The sequence below is a fragment of the Lepidochelys kempii genome, chromosome 24, assembly GCF_965140265.1.
Source record: "Lepidochelys kempii isolate rLepKem1 chromosome 24, rLepKem1.hap2, whole genome shotgun sequence".
In the NCBI taxonomy this organism is placed as follows: Eukaryota; Metazoa; Chordata; order Testudines; family Cheloniidae; genus Lepidochelys; species Lepidochelys kempii.
The window spans coordinates 13,407,761-13,427,433 of NC_133279.1; the positions used below are offsets into that span (position 1 = coordinate 13,407,761).

At 49.9% G+C, this 19,673-nt stretch overlaps 1 protein-coding gene across 1 annotated transcript; it reads right to left on the reverse strand.

Moving 5' to 3' along the window:
* Window positions 1-5,852: 5,852 nt before the first annotated feature.
* Window positions 5,853-19,502, reverse strand: LOC140902929 (IgGFc-binding protein-like). The gene is made up of 8 exons (XM_073323512.1): window positions 18,927-19,502; window positions 17,868-18,438; window positions 16,561-17,156; window positions 14,089-14,662; window positions 13,642-13,835; window positions 12,251-12,392; window positions 11,235-11,575; window positions 5,853-6,512 (listed from the first exon to the last, which is right to left on the reverse strand). The coding sequence occupies exons 1-8, from the start codon at window positions 19,500-19,502 to the stop codon at window positions 5,853-5,855; spliced, it is 3,654 nt and encodes a 1,217-aa protein (XP_073179613.1).
* Window positions 19,503-19,673: the final 171 nt, after the last annotated feature.

Here is a 19,673-nt window from a genome sequence, read left to right on the forward strand (position 1 = left end):
GGGTCTTCACTGACCAAGGACAGCAACTGTGAGTGAGACACAGTGGAGGACAGGGGCGTGATGTGTTAAAAAAGGAACATTTGTTGTCTTACTTAAACACTAAAAGGTGAAAAAGGGAGGCAAAATGCACTGCCCAGTGTACTTTGGGTTGGGTGTTTGCTCATGGTCACATGCTTTCAAATCGTGCTTGTGTGTTTTCCAAATTCATGCTGGGTCCTTTTCCCTTTTTATTTGACAGAGGGGAAGTATTGCCTCTTAGAGGTACTCAGGGGTGGTGTTTAACACCTGAGCACCAATCACATGAGTCCCCTATAAGAGCAGATGGTGGAAGCCAGGCTGATGGTCCAGCACAAAGAGTTCTCAGGGAAAACAGAAGAGAGTGCAGAGGCTGCTACAGACCAGTACGCTCCAGCAGGCAAACCTGCAACTTGGGAAGTGAGAAGACAGGCAGGAAAAGCCTAGGAGTGACCAGATAAAGAGGTAAATGGGTGGATGTGAAAACTTTATTCATAATGTGTGTTAATTTAACAAACCAGACCCCTAGGAGGGCTGCTATTATTAGAATTTGTAAGATACATTCAGAGGCCCAAGAGGGTAAATTGAGGCAGTTCACCTGTAGAGTGACCTCTGGCCATGAGGGGACAAACTAGTATAGAACAGAAGAGAATCTCTCCTGGTCAAAAGGAATAAAAAATGATCTAAATGAGGATCTGGAGAAGGACTTACCATGATGAGCCCCTGTTTGCTTTGCAGCAGGGTGAGTGTGATCCCATACACCTGGATGGACACCAGCTTGGCCATGGACACATTCCTGGTGACCCAGTCTTCTTTCTCCACACTGATAGTGAATGGTGTAAGGTGACTAGCATCAGTGCAGGTCTTGGCCAGGATGTAGGTGCAGGTGCCTTGGAAGTCAAAGGGGACCCCGTCGAAAGAGAGGTAGTGGGGATGGCCAAAGGCAGAACAGGTCACAGATCCAAATGGGTGACATTTCTGGATGCCGTCCACGACCCCGCATTCCTCACCAGAACCGCAGGAGAATGCCTTACACACAACCTCCCCACCAGCCTGACACACGCACTGCTCCTCGCATGAAACGCTCGGGTGGAAGGTCTCCCCGGCCTGGTAGTAAAGTCCCCTGTGGAGGCATCCGCACTGGGAAAAGGGGACGCAGTGGTCACCACTGAGAACAAAGCCCTCGTCACACACGCAGCCTTCCTTACACTGGGTCGTGCATTGCACCGGGGCATAGAGGTTGCTGCATGTCAGATCGCAGCTGCTGCTGCAGAATTCGTAGTGACTGTTCGGGGGACAGGACGGAGCTGTAATTAGAACAAAGAGTTAGGTCACATCGTGCCTAAGCAATATGCGCAATGAACCATCACAGAACATGCAATTTCATTCAAGCGCCTAATTTTCTATTTCCTTAATTTGGTTAATCAATAAAAGGGCAACCTCTCTAATTCGGTCCCAGGTCTGGGGATTGGGTGCCCCAGAGACACCAGGTAATGGGATATAGACAATCTCTCTCCAAGGGTTAGGCTTCTAATCTGGTCCAAGATCAGGGTGTAGGGAGTGGAGGGCTCATGGGCCTGGAATTGTTCTGTAGAGCTTTCACCACTAGCTTTTTGCTTTGAGTCCAGGGCACTAGTGCCTAAAACTCCTTCCCAGATGATGGCTTATGGGAGATGAGTTGGTGGCTTCCCACACCAGTTCCTAATGGACCGACATCTCAATTACGAAGACTCCACTGACTCCCAGCTCTGATTATTTCCAGTCTCAGCAGGGAAGCCACGGACTGGATGGACTATTACATCCCCAAACAGTGCCTCTCTGGCCTGGGGTGCAGCACATTGATAGGGCATGGTGAGGGGGCGGCTCCTATGACTGTACCCATCGTTTGGAGAGAGGGCTTCTTTGTCACTTAAACATTCTGCAGAACAGGATAAGCTGAGCATTTAGATCAACAACTACCAGCCAACAAAAACTAACAAGCCCCATGGGGCAATCAGTAGTGGACAGAGGCAACTCACAGCAGAACTTTGTCGTCCTCCAGGGATGCACCATAGCTCCAGCTTCCTGACATGCCTCGGAATAGCCAGCAACTGCCTGGCAGACCTTACTCTCCCGCCCACTGAGGACGCAATAGCCGTACACGCAGTCTACGAAGAATCCATGGGGGTCCACTTCGCTGTGACATCCTCTGAAGGGGCCATTCTTGTCTAGGATGAGCCCACACTGTCCTCTGCTACCTTGTTGTTGTTTTTCAATAGCCTCTACACTTGCACATGGGGGTATCGTTACTGCAGAGCATCCTGGGAGGTCGCCCACCTTCCAACTCTGGCCAAAGCTGACTGGGCTTGGTGCCAGCGTGCCATCCCTCATGAGCAAGTCGTCCTCCCTGTCCCTGTTGAAGTTGCCACACAGACCACACATGGCTCCCGTGTAGGTGACTGGCAGAGTGACCGTGATGCGTCCTGACCACCCGGCATAGGTAACGGTGAGACCAAAGTCTGTCTGGATCACTGTGGCCCAGCCCTTTCTATACACAGTGATTTTCTTATCAATGAGGTTGAAGGGAAGGTTAATCAGGAAACCGTTCATCTGTAAGTGCAAATCATTCAGTATATGAAACATCGCTCGCTCATGGTGGAACCTCTCACTCCAGAACAGAGCTGCAGCCCATAACTTTAATAAAAATCCACCTCTGTTTAACTCTTTGTCCAGTCTGCCTTGCTCCCTTCCCTACAACCTGCCTGAATCTCAGCTCTCCAGACTGGGCAGGATCCTCCAACCAGACTTTCATTACCTCTGGCTTTGGCTATTGCAGTTCCCTCCTCTCTGTGCTACCTGAGCCCCAGCTCCCCAGGTTCCCACAAACACTGGATGCTACTGACACTTTCTGACCCATCTCAAGTGAAATGGCAGCACCCCGATCCTTAAATATCTCCATCGGCTCCCTGTTCGTAGAAGAATCCAGTTCCCATTCAGTCTATATTTCACAGTCCTTCCATGCACTGTCTGTAACCTGTGTTGATGCCACAGGTGACTTTCTAGAAATGTTTTAGAGAGACTAGAGATAATTCACTCACCAGGACTTTCCCAGGGAATTGATTGCTGATCCTGAGGTTGGTCTGATAAACCTTGATCTGTAGAGGAGCGGTATTGTTCTCCTGGAAGTAGACCTCAAAGTCCACCAGTCCCTCCGCCTTCTTGCACAGGGCCGTGAGCTGGTAGCGGCAGGTGCCTTGGAAGTCGTATCTCTGTCCATCAAAGGTGGTGTAGTGCAGATTCCTTGTCACGGAGCAGGTGGCATAGCTGGAGGGGTAACAGCCTCGTACGCCGTTCACTAGCCCGCACCTCTCCGAGTGTTTGCACGTAGCAGCCGCGCATTCGACCTGTCTAGTGGCTGCATCGCACATGCACCGTGTCCCACATACCTCATCGACCCAGAAACTCACATTGGGGACATAGGGACGCCCCTCAAACTGGCACCCACAGCTGCTCTTGGGGATGCATTTGCCCTGGCTCAGCACAAAATCGTCCTTGCACTGGCAGCTTTCCACGCAGGGGTCTTGGCAGCTGCTAGGGGCTGACTGATCCACACACGTGGCTGGGCAGGCTGTTCCACAGAGCTGGTACTGGCTGTTCTCCAGGGGGCACGCCATGGCTGGGGAGTGAAGGACCCACAGATTTAGCAGCAAATTCTCTCCAAGCAAAAACAGTATTTAAAATAGACAGAGGGGGATGCATCTTGTGGGGCTACGAGAGCCCTTGAATTCTGGTGACCTCAACAGGAACAGAGGGTGCTCAGCACGTTGCAGGAGGTGCTTAGCACCTTGCAGGGTCAGGTCCATTTTTAAGAAGAGTGGATACTGGATAGATACCTCTTTAATGTGTTTAATTAAATAAACACTGTGACGTTGCACTCCATATGCTTTGTGGAAGTGTGCTTAAGAATATGACATATCTGGAATAGGCTGTATGCTAAATGCCCCTTGTATGGTGTCATTAGGTTGTAATGTAAGCTTGTAATCTACTAAGTGTGTTCATCCTAATTGTTTGCCTGTATTATTTCTAGATCTGGAGTTAGGAGAATAAAATATAAACTTGTATCACTGAGGTAAACATATTAAGTGGAGGCCATTAAGGGTATTCCAGAAACAATCAGTTGTAAATGGATTTAGTTACTTGAAAGCCTTCTTGTGTACCTGTGAGCCAGCCCATGGGGAATGGGTACTAGGGGTCTTACAGTGACTTGTGACCATGTCACCTGATAATGAAATCCATCTTAAATCTGGTACTTTTCTTTTACTAATATCCAACCTAGACCTCCCGCACTGCAACTTGAGACCATTGCTCCCTGTTCTGTCATCTGCCACCACCGAGAACAGCCGAGCTCCGTCCTTTTTAGAACCCCCCTTCAGGTAGTTAAAGGCTGCTATCAAATCCCCCCCGCACTGTTCTCTTCTGCAGACTAAACAAGCTCAGTTCCCTCAGCCTCTCCTCGTAAGTCATGTGCCCCAGCTCCCTGATCATTTTCATTGCCCTCTGCTGGACTCTCTCCAATTTGTCCACATCCTGTCTGTACTGGGGGCCCAAAGTTGGACACAAAAGTGGGACCACTAAGCACTGAGGATGGGGTGGAGATTAAAGATAATCCAGGTATGGCCCAACACCTAAAAGAATACTTTGCCTCAGTTTTTAGTAAGAGTAATGACGAGTTTAGGGGTAGTGGCAGGCTAGCTAATGTGAACAAGTATATGGAACTAGAAATTATGGTATCTGAGGTAGAAATCAAACTCAAAAAGCTTAATGGGACTAAATCATGGGGCCTGGATAATCTCCATCCAAGAATATTAAGGCAACTGGCACATGAAATTGCAAGCCCAATAGCAAGGATTTTTAATGAATCTGTAAACTTGGGGGAGAATTTCTAATATTGGTCCTATTTTTAAGAAAGGGAGAAAAGTGATCCAGGAAACTACAGGCCTGTTAGTTTGACCTCAGTTGTATGCAGGTCTTTGAAAGAGAAAGCAGTTAAGGAAACAGAGGTAAATGGTAATTGGGATAAATACATGGTTTTACAAAATGTAGATCCTGCCCCACCAACCTGATCTCCTTCTTTGAGGAGATAACTGATTTTTTAGATAAAGGAAATGCAGTAGATCTTACGTACCTGAATTTCAGTAAGGCATTTGATACAGGTCCACATGGGAAATTATTACTTAAATTGGAGAAGATGGGGATTAATATGAGAATTCTAAGGTGGATAAGCAACTGGTTAAAGGAGAGACTACAACAGGCCATACTGAAAAGTGAATTGTCAGGCTGGAGGAAGGTTAATAGTGGAGTTTTGAGGACATCAGTAACTCAGCCAGAGGTTAGGGGTCGGTTACAGGAGTGGGTGGGCGAGGTTCTGTGGGCTGCAACGTGCAAGAGGTCAGACTAGATTAACATGATGGCCCCTTCGGACCTTAGAGCAGTGGTTCTCAACTCAAGGTCCACAGGTCTCTGTGGCCCATGTGACATCCTCTGAGCCATACAGGTAGTATATATAGTGTGTGGATGCAGCACATATAACACCTAGAGAGCTGCATATGCGGCCCAGAATGGGAAATAGGTTGAGAACCACTGCCTTAGAATCTATGATTTTATCAGTGACTTAAACTGTCACCATTTTACCACCGCTCCCATGTGTAATCAGTGGACGTTAGATACTCCAAGTGACAGGCACCTTAGCAATTCCAAGGACAAACAAGTACTGTGGGTACAACAGAACCCAGAGTCCTGATTTCCCAATCACTGCTCAATCCCAAACCACTCGATCACGCCCCCTCCCAACACCAGGGCTAGAACTCAAGAGTGATGAGAACCCAGGCTTCCCGGTCTAACCAGCAGACCATAGACCTTGGCATACAAATCCTGGCATACTCACGGCATCTGGCCAGCTGTCTCCATTCCCCAATCCTGACCCCCTCCAGCTGGCAGGCATCCGCGTAGGCCTTCAGGGCCTCACACAGGGCCTTCCTGTAGCCGTCGCTGTGGCACAGATCGTACACGCAGTTGTCCAAGTAGACTGTAGGATCCACCTTGGTGTGGCACTGGCTGAAGGGCCCATCTGAGACCTTGGTTATCAGGCCACATGAGGCCTCTTCCTTGTACTTTCTGGCTATGCTGGTGGCACAGGGCCTGCAACCTCCAATGCAATCGTGCCAGCAAAACTGATCCTCATCTTCCACTGCCCAGCTTTTCCCCAGGGCGGCGACACTGGGAGCCAGGTCCCCCTCTGGGGTCTCGAAGTCATCGGAGGGGTCCCCATTATAGTTGCCACACAGGCCGCAAAGGCTGTTGTAGAAGTCATTAGGGACGGTGACCCTCAGGTGGTTGTTCCAGTCATAGGACATGCTGAGGTTGAAGTCGGTGCGGAGGACGAGGGAGGTGCCGCTCTGATAGAGCCGAAGGGTCCCATTGTTCAGGGAGATGGGTAAGTGGGCCCTGGTGTTATTCACCTTTGCAGTGAGAAAGAAAGGGCAAAGGTCACAATCGAGTGCACAGGTCTGTCACTTATCTACGGAGCTCTACTCTGATATAGTTTTTCACTAGTATTTTCCAATTCATCAACATCAAAAGGGGTTTGAGAAGATTGTTCCTTTTCCAAGGAGATCTGATGGAAACAAGGCCAATTTCAAAACCTGTCTCTTTTTCCTGTCACCAGCTCCTCGGCAGCCTGCCGGGCGGACTGACCTGGAGCTGGGGCTCCATTCGTCTTCATAGAAAATGTAGTAATTTATGAGTTTCATTCCATATTGGAATTAAGCTAATTTTCAAAATATTGAAATCTTTCTGCCAGTGGAATTAGCTTTCTCAGGCCAGCTCTATCTAATGTGATGTTTTAATCCAAAATTGGATAAAGTTTGTGTCCAGATTCACTGGAAATTGTGATTTGGCCCTGTCAGGGTTTCCTCCCCTCTCTGAACTCTGGGATACAGATGTGGGGATCCGCATGATGTGGGGACTCTGGGATACAGATGTGGGGACTCTGCTGCTTGCCAGGGGCTAAGATTCGCGATGTGACGGAGAGACTGCCGACACTCATCAAGCCCTCGGATCGCTACCCCTTCCTGCTTCTCCACGTGGGCACCAATGATACTGCCAAGAATGACCTTGAGCGGATCACTGCGGACTATGTGGCTCTAGGAAGAAGGATAAAGGAGTTGGAGGCGCAAGTGGTGTTCTCGTCCATCCTCCCCGTGGAAGGAAAAGGCCTGGGTAGGGAGCGTCGAATTGTGGAAGTCAACGAATGGCTACGCAGGTGGTGTCGGAGAGAAGGCTTTGGTTTCTTTGACCATGGGATGGTGTTCCATGAAGGAGGAGTGCTGGGCAGAGACGGGCTCCATCTTACGAAGAGAGGGAAGAGCATCTTTGCCAGCAGGCTGGCTAACCTAGTGAGGAGGGCTTTAAACTAGGTTCACCGGGGGAAGGAGACCAAAGCCCTGAGGTAAGTGGGAAAGCGGGATACCGGGAGGAAGCACAGGCAGGAATGTCTGTGAGGGGAGGGCTCCTGCCTCATACTGGGAATGAGGGGCGATCAACAGGTTATCTCAAGTGCTTATATACGAATGCACAAAGCCTTGGAAACAAGCAGGGAGAACTGGAGGTCCTGGTGATGTCAAGGAACTATGACGTGATTGGAATAACAGAGACTTGGTGGGATAACTCACATGACTGGAGTACTGTCATGGATGGTTATAAACTGTTCAGGAAGGACAGGCAGGGCAGAAAAGGTGGGGGAGTAGCACTGTATGTAAGGGAGTAGTATGACTGCTCAGAGCTCCGTTACGAAACTGTAGAAAAACCTGAGTGTCTCTGGATTAAGTTTAGAAGTGTGTGCAACAAGAGTGATGTAGTGGTGGGAGTCTGCTATAGACCACTGGACCAGGGGGATGAGGTAGATGAGGCTTTCTTCCGGCAGCTCATGGAAGCTACTAGATCGTATGCCCTGATTCTCATGGGTGACTTTAATTTTCCTGATATCTGCTGGGAGAGCAATACAGCGGTGCATAGACAATCCAGGAAGTTTTTGGAAAGCGTAGGGGACAATTTCCTGGCGCAAGTGCTAGAGGAGCCAACTAGGGGGGGCGCTTTTCTTGACCTGCTGCTCACAAACCGGGTAGAATTAGTGGGGTAAGCAAAAGTGGATGGAAATCTGGGAGGCAGTGACCATGAGTTGGTTGAGTTCAGGATCCTGACGCAGGGAAGAAAGGTAAGCAGCAGGATATGGACCCTGGACTTCAGGAAAGCAGACTTCGACTCCCTCAGGGAACGGATGGCCAGGATCCCCTGGGGGACTAACATGAAGGGGAAAGGAGTCCAGGAGAGCTGGCTGTATTTCAAGGAATCCCTGTTGAGGTTACAGGGACAAACCATCCCGATGAGTTGAAAGAATAGTAAATATGGCAGGCGACCAGCTTGGCTTAATGTTGAAATCCTAGCGGATCTTAAACATAAAAAAGAAGCTTACAAGAAGTGGAAGGTTGGACATATGACCAGGGAAGAGTATAAAAATATTGCTCGGGCATGTAGGAATGATATCAGGAGGGCCAAATCGCACGTGGAGCTGCAGCTAGCAAGAGATGTCAAGAGTAACAAGAAGGGTTTCTTCAGGTATGTTGGCAACAAGAAGAAAGCCAAGGAAAGTGTGGGCCCCTTAATGAATGAGGGAGGCAACCTAGTGACAGAGGATGTCGAAAAAGCTAATGTATTCAATGCTTTTTTTGCCTCTGTCTTCACGAACAAGGTCAGCTCCCAGACTGCTGCACTGGGCATCACAACATGGGGAAGAGATGGCCAGCCCTCTGTGGAGAAAGAGGTGGTTAGGGACTATTTAGAAAAGCTGGACATGCACAAGTCCATGGGGCCGGACGAGTTGCATCCGAGAGTGCTGAAGGAATTGGCGGCTGTGATTTGATTTGGATTTGATAGCTGCTTTCAACTACTTGAAAGGGGGTTCCAAAGAGGATGGCTCTAGACTGTTCTCAATGGTAGCAGATGACAGAACGAGGAGTAATGGTCTCAAGTTGCAGTGGGGGAGGTTTAGATTGGATATTAGGAAAAACTTTTTCACTATGAGGGTGGTGAAACACTGGAATGCGTTACCTAGGGAGGTGGTAGAATCTCCTTCCTTAGAGGTTTTTAAGGTCAGGCTTGACAAAGCCCTGGCTGGGATGATTTAACTGGGAATTGGTCCTGCTTCGAGCAGAGGGTTGGACTAGATGACCTTCTGGGGTCCCTTCCAACCCTGATATTCTATGATTCTGTGATTCTATGAAAGACCCTCTAAGCTTATATGCTACCACCTTAGGTTTAAAACTTCCCCAAGGCACAAATTCCTTTCCTGGTCCTTGGATGGTATTGCTGCCACCACCAAATGATTTCCCCAAAAAGTCAGGAAAGGGTCACTTGGAATCCCTATCCCCCCAAACCCCTTCACCCCCTTTCCTGGGGAGGACTGAGAAATAAATACCAACCAGTTGCCTTAGTAATGTGAGCACAGACCCGATCCCTTGACTTCAGGACACTGAAATCAATCAGATTCTTAGAAGAAGAATTTTATTTATATATATATATATAAAGTAAAAGACTCACACCTGCAAAATCAGGATGGAAGGTAACTTTACAGGATAAATAAAAAGATTTAAAATACAGAGGATTCCTCTCTGACTCTGCTTCACAGTTACAAAACAGGAATGAAACTACCTCTTAGCATAGGGAAAATTCACAAGCTAAAACAAAAGATAATTTAACGCATTTCCTTGTCTTACTTACAATTTTTGTAATCTTAGATGAATCATTTTAGGTACATTTTCAGGAGATGTTTTACATGCCCCGTCTCTCTCTCCGTCCGGAGAGGGAACAAAAAAAGAGAGCACAAACAAGGTCCCCCCACTCCCAGATTTGAAAGTACCTTCTTTCCTTATTGGTCCTTCTGGTCAGCTGCCAACCAGGTTATTTGAGCTTTTTAACTCCTCACAGGTAAAGCGATTTAGTACACCTTCCCAGGAGGGATTTTATGTTACCCTTATCTCTATGTTTATGACAGGCCCCATTGCTATTCATAGGATTTTTCCAACCAGGTCCCATATTATATCCGTGATTGTGGTGTAGCCTGTTTTAGACAAAAGAACTGAGGACAAGAATGAGTGGGAGCTACTCTCGGGGATGGGGGCGGCATTGGTTAGAACCATTAGGGGGCAGCTCTTGTGGGGACAGTGCTGCATGGGTGAGAGCCGTTAGGAGGAGCACTTGAGGGGCAAGAGGTCTCAAGGAGCTGTCTGCAATGTTCCAGGGCCCCTGAGGTATGTCAGGTTGGAGCAGGCTCTGTAGGCAGAGCCCTGAGCTGCCTAGATGTGCCTCAGTTTCCCCGTATCTTAGAGTTCAGGCAACATCCTCCCAGATCCAGGAGTTGGGATTCTCCTCAGGTCTCAGAGGTATCCCTGTTACATTAGAAACTGCTGGGGAATTTGTGGTAGGATGGACTTAGCAGAGCTGGGATTTGCCCACAATAGCTGGAATACTGGCCCTGCTCCTGCATGATACGCCGGGGATAGGTAATGACAAAATGCTCAGGTCTACACTTTATCTGGCATGCAGATCCCATGTGCTTGAGACAGAGCCGACAGCTCCCCACACCGAGTCATGCACCCCAAACCCTTCAGTACAGCACCCTGTAGCGCCATGCTGTGCCCCTGAGGGAGCGCGCCCTCGACTGACCCCCCACATCACTCCCTGCCACACAGCACCTGCTAGACAGGCATTGGGGTCAGCACTGACTTGCTAGGAGAATGTTCCCTTTTAGGTCGCCCACCCCACTCCCTGCAGCTCACCACAGTGCCTGCTGGCTATTGGTGTCAACCAGACTCCCCACTGCAATGCCTTGGATTACTTCATTGGAAAGGTAGCCTATCTAACTGCTGACCACACTGGGCCTTGTCTATGTTGGGTGTAGCCTGGGGGCTGCTTTAAATGGAGCCCACTGGCTGTGGACCCATAGGGGGCACTGGCCAGCTGGGCACTCTCCGAGCCCATCACCTCCCAGCCACTCTGCTTTGCCTGAACTGTCCTACCCACAACATGCCCCATCCGTGATGGGGGCTGCAGTTTCCTGCCCTCTATTTAGCAAAGCCTACAGGGTGGATATAGGAGTAGGGTGGACGTGCGCGCCCAGCACTCACCCACACAAAGCCGGCTTCAGCCCTGGCTGCAGTGACAGTGACTCCATCCACCTGGACAGTCACCGACCCAATGTAGAAAACCTGTGTGTTCCCACTGTTCTCATTCTTGGCCATGACATGGAAGGAGGGCGGGCCAGAGGCATCCCTGCAGGTCTTGACCACCGTGTAGGTGCAGTTGCCATGGAAATCATACGCCCGGCCATCGAAGGTGCGGTAATGAAAGTATCCCCCGGCCCTGCACGTGCCCCGAGAGACTGGCACACACTTTGGCTGCTCATTTATCATCTTGCAAATAGTTCCTTCCCTGCAGCGGACCACACTGCACGATGGCTTTGGAATATCTAGTGGGGAAAGACAATAGAAAGACAAACAGCAGACTAATCAGTAACATCTGTCTATCTCTCCCCCGACACGCATTGTTATATCTATCTATCACCATGTACTCCTCTGTCTCTCTTCCTCTATCCCCATACACACTTCCTTTGCATCATTCACAAACCTCCCACGAGTCCCATGCTGAGGAAATCTCTGCATGTGTGTGACAACAGCAAAACCAGATCCTGTGTCTCCTTCCCCGCAATGCGCGGCAGAGGTGGTTCAACACCTATGGGCATGATGCCGGCATCGATCAGGCAAAGGATTGTGGCTGGGATGTGATGGACACTGACAGTGCCCAGCTGACTGATGGCCCCCACAGCCAGTGGGCTCCAATTTAGAGCAGCTCCTAGGCTACAGCCAGGGAGAAGACCTACGAGTGTGATCAGCCCCCTGACAGCTGCCCACTTGGCTCTGCTGTGCACATCAGAAGATGGATGCAGCAGAGACGAGTGTTTCCAACAAGTGTTTCCATCTTTCAAGTCAAAATTCTGTAATATTACGGATCAGGGTTCCAGGCTAAATAAAAGGGGGAGAGAGAGAGTGAGTGAGAAGGGTGAGGAGACATAATTGAAATGACTTTACTCACCGCTTGTGCAATAACCCCTCGGGTCATGTTTCAATCAGTGACTCTCCTTTACCTTGGCTGATGCAGTCCATGACACCGTCTCTGATCTGGCAGGTTTCTCCACTGGTGCAGCTGTGAGCTTTGCAAGTCACCCCTCGGGCAGCAACGCAGGTGCAGTTTTGCTGGCACTCATTTCTCAGGACTGTCTCACTGGGCTGACGGGATGATTGGGAAGGAGGAAATAACGCAATCATAGAATGATAGAATATCAGAGTTGGAAGGGACCTCAGGAGGTCATCTAGTCCAACCGCCTGCTCAAAGCACGACCTAATCCCCAACTAAATCATCCCAGTCAGGGCTTTGTCAAGCCTGACCTTAAAAACCTCAAAGGAAGGAGATTCCACCACCTCCCTAGGGAACCCATTCCACTGCTTCACCACCCTCCTAGTGAAAAAGTTTTTCCTAATATCCAACCTAAACCTCCCCCACTGCAACTTAAGACCATTACTCCTCATTCTGTCATCTGCTACCACTGTGAACAGTCCAGATCCATCCTCTTTGGAACCCCCTAATTTGTCGAGGGCCCTCTGTAGCCTATCCCTACCCTCCAGCATATCTACCTCTCCTTCCAGTTTTGTGTCATCTGCAAACTTGCTGAGGGTGCAATCCACACCATCCTTCAGATCATTCATGAAGATACTGAACAAAACCAGCCCCAGGACTAACCCTTGGGACACTCAGCTTTATTCCGGCTGCCAGCTAGATATGGAGCCATTGATCACTACCCACTGAGCCTGATGATCTAGCCAGCTTTCTATCCACCTCATTGTCCATTCATCCAGCCCATACTTCTATAACTTGCTGGCAAGACTACTCTGGGAGACCGTATCAAAAGCTTGGCTAAAGTCAAGGAAGAACGTGTCCACTGTTTTCCCCTTATCCACAGAGCCAGTTATCTCATCATAGAAGGCAATTAGGTTAGTCAGGCATGACTTGCCCTTGGTGAATCCATGCTGACTGTTCCTGATCACTTTCCTCTCCTCTAAGTGCTTCAAAATTGAATCCTTGAGGACCTGCTCCATGATTTTTCCAGGGACTGAGGTGAGGCTGACTGGAAATATAACTGGAAATGGTTATTTATAATAATTTCTGGCAGTGCTAAACTCAGAGCTGTGTGGTGAGGTGTGTGAAAAACTATTGTTTCATAATATTATTTCTCTTAACATTAAAAAGAGAGGCTGTCTAATGAGCAGCCCCTCTCTGTGCCTCAGTTTCCCCACAACAGACAAAGGGAATCAAATTTTCTTGCTTTTCTTGGTGCTTTGGGCATTAACAGAGCAGGGATGCCAGGCCGGATAGGCCAATACTCTGATCCACTATAGCAAACCCTATTCCTGTCTAGTGTAGAGATTAAGATATGTGAGAAAAAAATTTAGATCAGACCCAGACTGCTTGAGGTGGTACCTTGTAATATCTCCCATGCTCGAAGCACCCACAGCTCTGCAGAGTCACACAGCCCTGGCCGTCGAAGAGGAAGCCCTCGTCACACTGGCAGCCTTCAGCACAGGTCTCCGGGCAGTCCATGATGTCTCCAGAGCAGGTGGCGGTGCAGAGGTCAGCGCAGACCTCGTAGTGGCTGTTAACAGGGCAGCTCACAGCTTAAATAGAGAGAGAAATAAAGGATGGATGGAAAGATCTCACACCACAGCGTAGAGGGACAGACATGAAGGAGAGGACAGCAGGACAGGGAGGAGAGGAACAGGGCACCTTTCTAAGGGAACGTGAGATTGTTGGCTCCCACCCAGAAGACTTCCAGAAGAAGCCCAGAGGCCTGGAACAAGATGCCCAGTAACACTGACCCCCTCCCTTCCCCAGTGCGTCCCAGAGCTCCTACACTGTGGGTGCATTTACCGCAGAAGGAGGCGCTCCTCCAGGGCTGCATGGTGACCTTCGCCTCTTGGCAGGCCGTCACGTAGCTGTGGATGCTCTGGCACAGGACCTGTGCGTCCCCGTTTCCCAGGCACACATCGTACAGACAGTTGCTCTGATACACGCTGGGGCTGACCGCGCCGTGGCAGGCCGCGAAGGGGCCGTTGGGGTCTGTGAGCAGCCCACAGTAGTTGCGCCCTTTGAAGACGTCCTTCTTCTTCTCTTCGCAAACTGGACAGCTGTTTCCAGCACATCTGTCTGTACAGGATGCTCCTGGGATCTCGACTTCCCAAGCAGAGCCAAATGCTGCCACATCAGGGACTCTCCTGCCACTGGGGAGCAGGAACTCCTCGTCCTGCTCTCCATTGTAGTTCCCGCACAGGCCACACGTCTGGCCCTGGTAGGTCCCTGGGATGGTGACTCTGGCCTGGTAAACCAGGTCGTAGCTCACAGTGAGGCCAAAGTCAGTTTGCACCAGGACATTAGTGCCGTGTTGATATGCTCGGAGCTGCCCATTGACCATTATCACGGGGAGATTGTGGGATACCCCGTCCACCTGGAAAAGACAGCACATTCCCCTATGAGCAGGTAGGATGGACACTGCATCGTGCGTAGGGGCTATGGACAAGTTTTGAGATTCAGTTCTCACCGACGCCATGGGTTAAATCCAGAATGACTCATGACTCCCGATTTCACTTTGCAATGGTTTGTCCTCACCTTCCAAGCTCTTGACATTGTCACCCTGGACTACATTTCTGATCTCATCTCCCAGGCACCTCCCACCCTCCTGATCCTCTCTCTCTATCTTCTCCAACTCCTCAACCCATGTTTGGCCTGCTCCTTCTCATGCCAACTCCTGGACTCAGAACAGTCTCCTACTTCTTCTCCATCTCCCACCCTCGGCCCCTGAAAACTCACTTCCCTGGTGACTCCTCCTTCCTTCCCCTCCATCTCCTATCTCAAACAATTTCCTATGCATTGTGTTCAATTTGCCCCAAATTAGACTGCAGGCTTCACAGGGCACTATGCCATGGGACAGATTCTTCAACACAGAGGCCAACGGAGATATAATGGGGAGGAATTTTACCCCATGTTTGCAAAATGTGAGGTATGTGGATGGGGTTCACCAAATAATTAATACTCATAAATAGGGGTATAACCAACAAGGGAGGCAAAGATGGAGCTGAGCTGGAGGATGCTCATCTCACCCAAGAGATACTTTGACATAGCAGCATCCCTGAGTAGCACTTTCTACCATTTCTAGCTGGGTAGGAGACTCCATCCCATTCTGACAGAAGATGACCTGGCTTCAACCATTCACGGCTTTGTCGCTTCCCTGCTGGACTATATTGCAAGCTGGTATACCCGGGCATGAAGCATTCAGCACTTAGGAATATTCAAGTGCTACACAACTCTGCAGCATGCCTCCTCAGCAACACTGGCTGCTGTACACATTAAACCTGTCCTCCACTCCCTCGTCTGGCTTCCCATAGAACAAGGAATACAGTTCAAGTTCTCAGTCTTTATCCCAAGGCGCTCAATGGCCTGGGACCAGGCTATCTAACAGATGAATTAAACCCCCAGGTTGAAGACTGTGGTTGACAACTTTCTTCCATTGGCACAATGGAAATCACATCAATAAGGATAACCTTTGTCTCTGCCAGAGATAAAGTTTTATTAGGAGTTTGGTCCAAATCTGGGGAATGAACCGTCTCAGGAAGTAAGGACCCTCACTAATCTGGCCACCCTCCTTTCCAAGTGCAAGGTACGTTCTTAGACCACCTTTCTCCAACATATGTATATGGCAACATGCGTATACATTTATCATTATAAAAAAATCCACAACAAAACACCCCACTGCACACACATCTTTCCTGGGGAGAGGAGGAGAGAACAAACATGTGGTAGATGTTAGTCACGTTGCTTAATGTGTTTCTGGGAGGGACTTAAATACCATGTGGATGAGCCTGGTATATGAACCTTGTAGCAGGGTGTCCTGCCCCTCAGTGGGCCTGGGGCCAGCCAACCCTTATTACTAAGGATTACTACTCAGGCACATCTGAGCAGGAATCATATGAGAAGATGGAGAAGCATATAAGAGAAGCAGGAAGAAGCCAGGCTCCTGGTCCAGCAGAGAGAGTTGTCAGAGAGAAAGAGGGGAATAGAGAGGCTGCTGGCAGTGAGTAGGCTCCCACAGAGAAACCTGAAAGTAGGGGAGTGAGACGGCAGTCAGGCAATGCCTGGGAATGGCCAGATAAGGAAGTGAATGGCTGTATGTGAAAACTCCTATTTGAATGAGACCCTTGGGAGGGCTGTTGCTATTGGATTTGTAAAAGCCTTTTGTGAGTTGTTGAGGAGTCCAAGAGGGGAAGCGGAGGCAGGCCACATGCAGAAACCTCGGGCCACAAAGGGACACACAGAACAATCTAAATGAAGATCTGGAGAAGGACTTACCATGATGAGCCCCTGTTTCTTCTGCAGCAGGGTGAGTGTGATCCCATACACCTGGATGGATACCACCTTGGCCATGGAGACATTCCCGCTGCCCCAGTCTTCTTTCTCTACGCTGATAGTGAATGGTGTAAGGTGACTGGCATCGGCGCAGGTCTTGGTCAGGATGTAGGTGCAGGTGCCTTGAAAGTCAAAGGGGACCCCGTCGAAAGAGAGGTAGTGGGGATGGCCAGAGGCAGAACAGGTCGCAGATCCAAATGGGTGGCATTTCTGGATGCCGTCCACCACCCTGCATTGCTCACCAGTGCCGCAGGAAAATGCCTTACACACAACTTCCCCACCAGCCAGACACACGCACTGCTCCTCGCATGAACCGCTGGGGTGGAAGGTCTCCCCGGCCTGGTAGTAAAGTCCCCTGTGGAGGCATCCGCACTGGGAAAAGGGGACGCAGTGGTCACCACTGAGAACAAAGCCCTCGTCACACACGCAGCCTTCCTTACACTGGGTCGTGCATTGCACCGGGGCATAGAGGTTGCTGCATGTCAGATCGCAGCTGCTGCTGCAGAATTCGTAGTGACTGTTCGGGGGACAGGACGGAGCTGTAATTAGAACAAAGAGTTAGGTCACATCGTGCCTAAGCTATATGCGCAATGAACCATCACAGAACATGCAATTTCATTCAAGCGCCTAATTTTCTATTTCCTTAATTTGGTTAATTAATAAAAGGGCAACCTCTCTAATTCGGTCCCAGGTCTGGGGATTGGGTGCCCCAGAGACACCAGGTAATGGGATATAGACAATCTCTCTCCAAGGGTTAGGCTTCTAATCTGGTCCAAGATCAGGGTGTAGGGAGTGGAGGGCTCATGGGCCTGGAATTGTTCTGTAGAGCTTTCACCACTAGCTTTTTGCTTTGAGTCCAGGGCACTAGTGCCTAAAACTCCTTCCCAGATGATGGCTTATGGGAGATGAGTTGGTGGCTTCCCACACCAGTTCCAAATGGACCGACATCTCAATTACGAAGACTCCACTGACTCCCAGCTCTGATTATTTCCAGTCTCAGCAGGGAAGCCACGGACTGGATGGACTATTACATCCCCAAACAGTGCCTCTCTGGCCTGGGGTGCAGCACATTGATAGGGCATGGTGAGGGGGCGGCTCCTATGACTGTACCCATCGTTTGGAGAGAGGGCTTCTTTGTCACTTAAACATTCTGCAGAACAGGATAAGCTGAGCATTTAGATCAACAACTACCAGCCAACAAAAACTAACAAGCCCCATGGGGCAATCAGTAGTGGACAGAGGCAACTCACAGCAGAACTCTGTCGTCCTCCAGGGATGCACCATAGCTCCAGCTTCCTGACATGCCTCGGAATAGCCAGCAACTGCCTGGCAGACGTTACTCTCCCGCCCACTGAGGACGCAATAGCCGTACACGCAGTCTACGAAGAATCCATGGGGGTCCACTTCGCTGTGACATCCTCTGAAGGGGCCATTCTTGTCTAGGATGAGCCCACACTGTCCTCTGCTACCTTGTTGTTGTTTTTCAATAGCCTCTACACTTGCACATGGGGGTATCGTTACTGCAGAGCATCCTGGGAGGTCGCCCACCTTCCAACTCTGGCCAAAGCTGACTGGGCTTGGTGCCAGCGTGCCATCCCTCATGAGCAAGTCGTCCTCCCTGTCCCTGTTGAAGTTGCCACACAGACCACACATGGCTCCCGTGTAGGTGACTGGCAGAGTGACCGTGATGCGTCCTGACCACCCGGCATAGGTAACGGTGAGACCAAAGTCTGTCTGGATCACTGTGGCCCAGCCCTTTCTATACACAGTGATTTTCTTATCAATGAGGTTGAAGGGAAGGTTAATCAGGAAACCGTTCATCTGTAAGTGCAAATCATTCAGTATATGAAACATCGCTCGCTCATGGTGGAACCTCTCACTCCAGAACAGAGCTGCAGCCCATAACTTTAATAAAAATCCACCTCTGTTTAACTCTTTGTCCAGTCTGCCTTGCTCCCTTCCCTACAACCTGCCTGAATCTCAGCTCTCCAGACTGGGCAGGATCCTCCAACCAGACTTTCATTACCTCTGGCTTTGGCTATTGCAGTTCCCTCCTCTCTGTGCTACCTGAGCCCCAGCTCCCCAGGTTCCCACAAATACTGGATGCTACTGACACTTTCTGACCCATCTCAAGTGAAATGGCAGCACCCCGATCCTTAAATATCTCCATCGGCTCCCTGTTCGTAGAAGAATCCAGTTCCCATTCAGTCTATATTTCACAGTCCTTCCATGCACTGTCTGTAACCTGTGTTGATGCCACAGGTGACTTTCTAGAAATGTTTTAGAGAGACTAGAGATAATTCACTCACCAGGACTTTCCCAGGGAATTGATTGCTGACCCTGAGGTTGGTCTGATAAACCTTGATCTTTAGAGGAGCAGTATTGTTCTCCTGGAAGTAGACCTCAAAGTCCACCAGTCCCTCCGCCTTCTCGCACAGGGCCGTGAGCTGGTAGCGGCAGGTGCCTTGGAAGTCGTATCTCTGTCCATCAAAGGTGGTGTAGTGCAGATTCCTTGTCACGGAGCAGGTGGCATAGCTGGAGGGGTAACAGCCCCGTACGCCGTTCACTAGCCCGCACCTCTCCGAGTGTTTGCACGTAGCAGCCGCGCATTCGACCTGTCTAGTGGCTGCATCGCACATGCACCGTGTCCCACATACCTCATCGACCCAGAAACTCACATTGGGGACATAGGGACGCCCCTCAAACTGGCACCCACAGCTGCTCTTGGGGATGCATTTGCCCTGGCTCAGCACAAAATCGTCCTTGCACTGGCAGCTTTCCACGCAGGGGTCTTGGCAGCTGCTAGGGGCTGACTGATCCACACACGTGGCTGGGCAGGCTGTTCCACAGAGCTGGTACTGGCTGTTCTCCAGGGGGCACGCCATGGCTGGGGAGTGAAGGACCCACAGATTTAGCAGCAAATTCTCTCCAAGCAAAAACAGTATTTAAAATAGACAGAGGGGGATGCATCTTGTGGGGCTACGAGAGCCCTTGAATTCTGGTGACCTCAACAGGAACAGAGGGTGCTCAGCACGTTGCAGGAGGTGCTTAGCACC

Coding starts and splice junctions, on each gene's coding strand:
- LOC140902929 (XM_073323512.1), bottom strand. CDS start 19,502: ATGGCGTGCCCCCTGGAGAACAGCCAGTACCAGCTCTGTGGAACAGCC. Junction 17,157..17,867: donor GAGGACGACAGAGTTCTGCT/GTGAGTTGCCTC, acceptor TTCTAATTACAG/CTCCGTCCTGTCCCCCGAAC. Junction 11,576..12,250: donor CATGGACTGCATCAGCCAAG/GTAAAGGAGAGT, acceptor TTTCCCCACTAG/ATATTCCAAAGCCATCGTGC.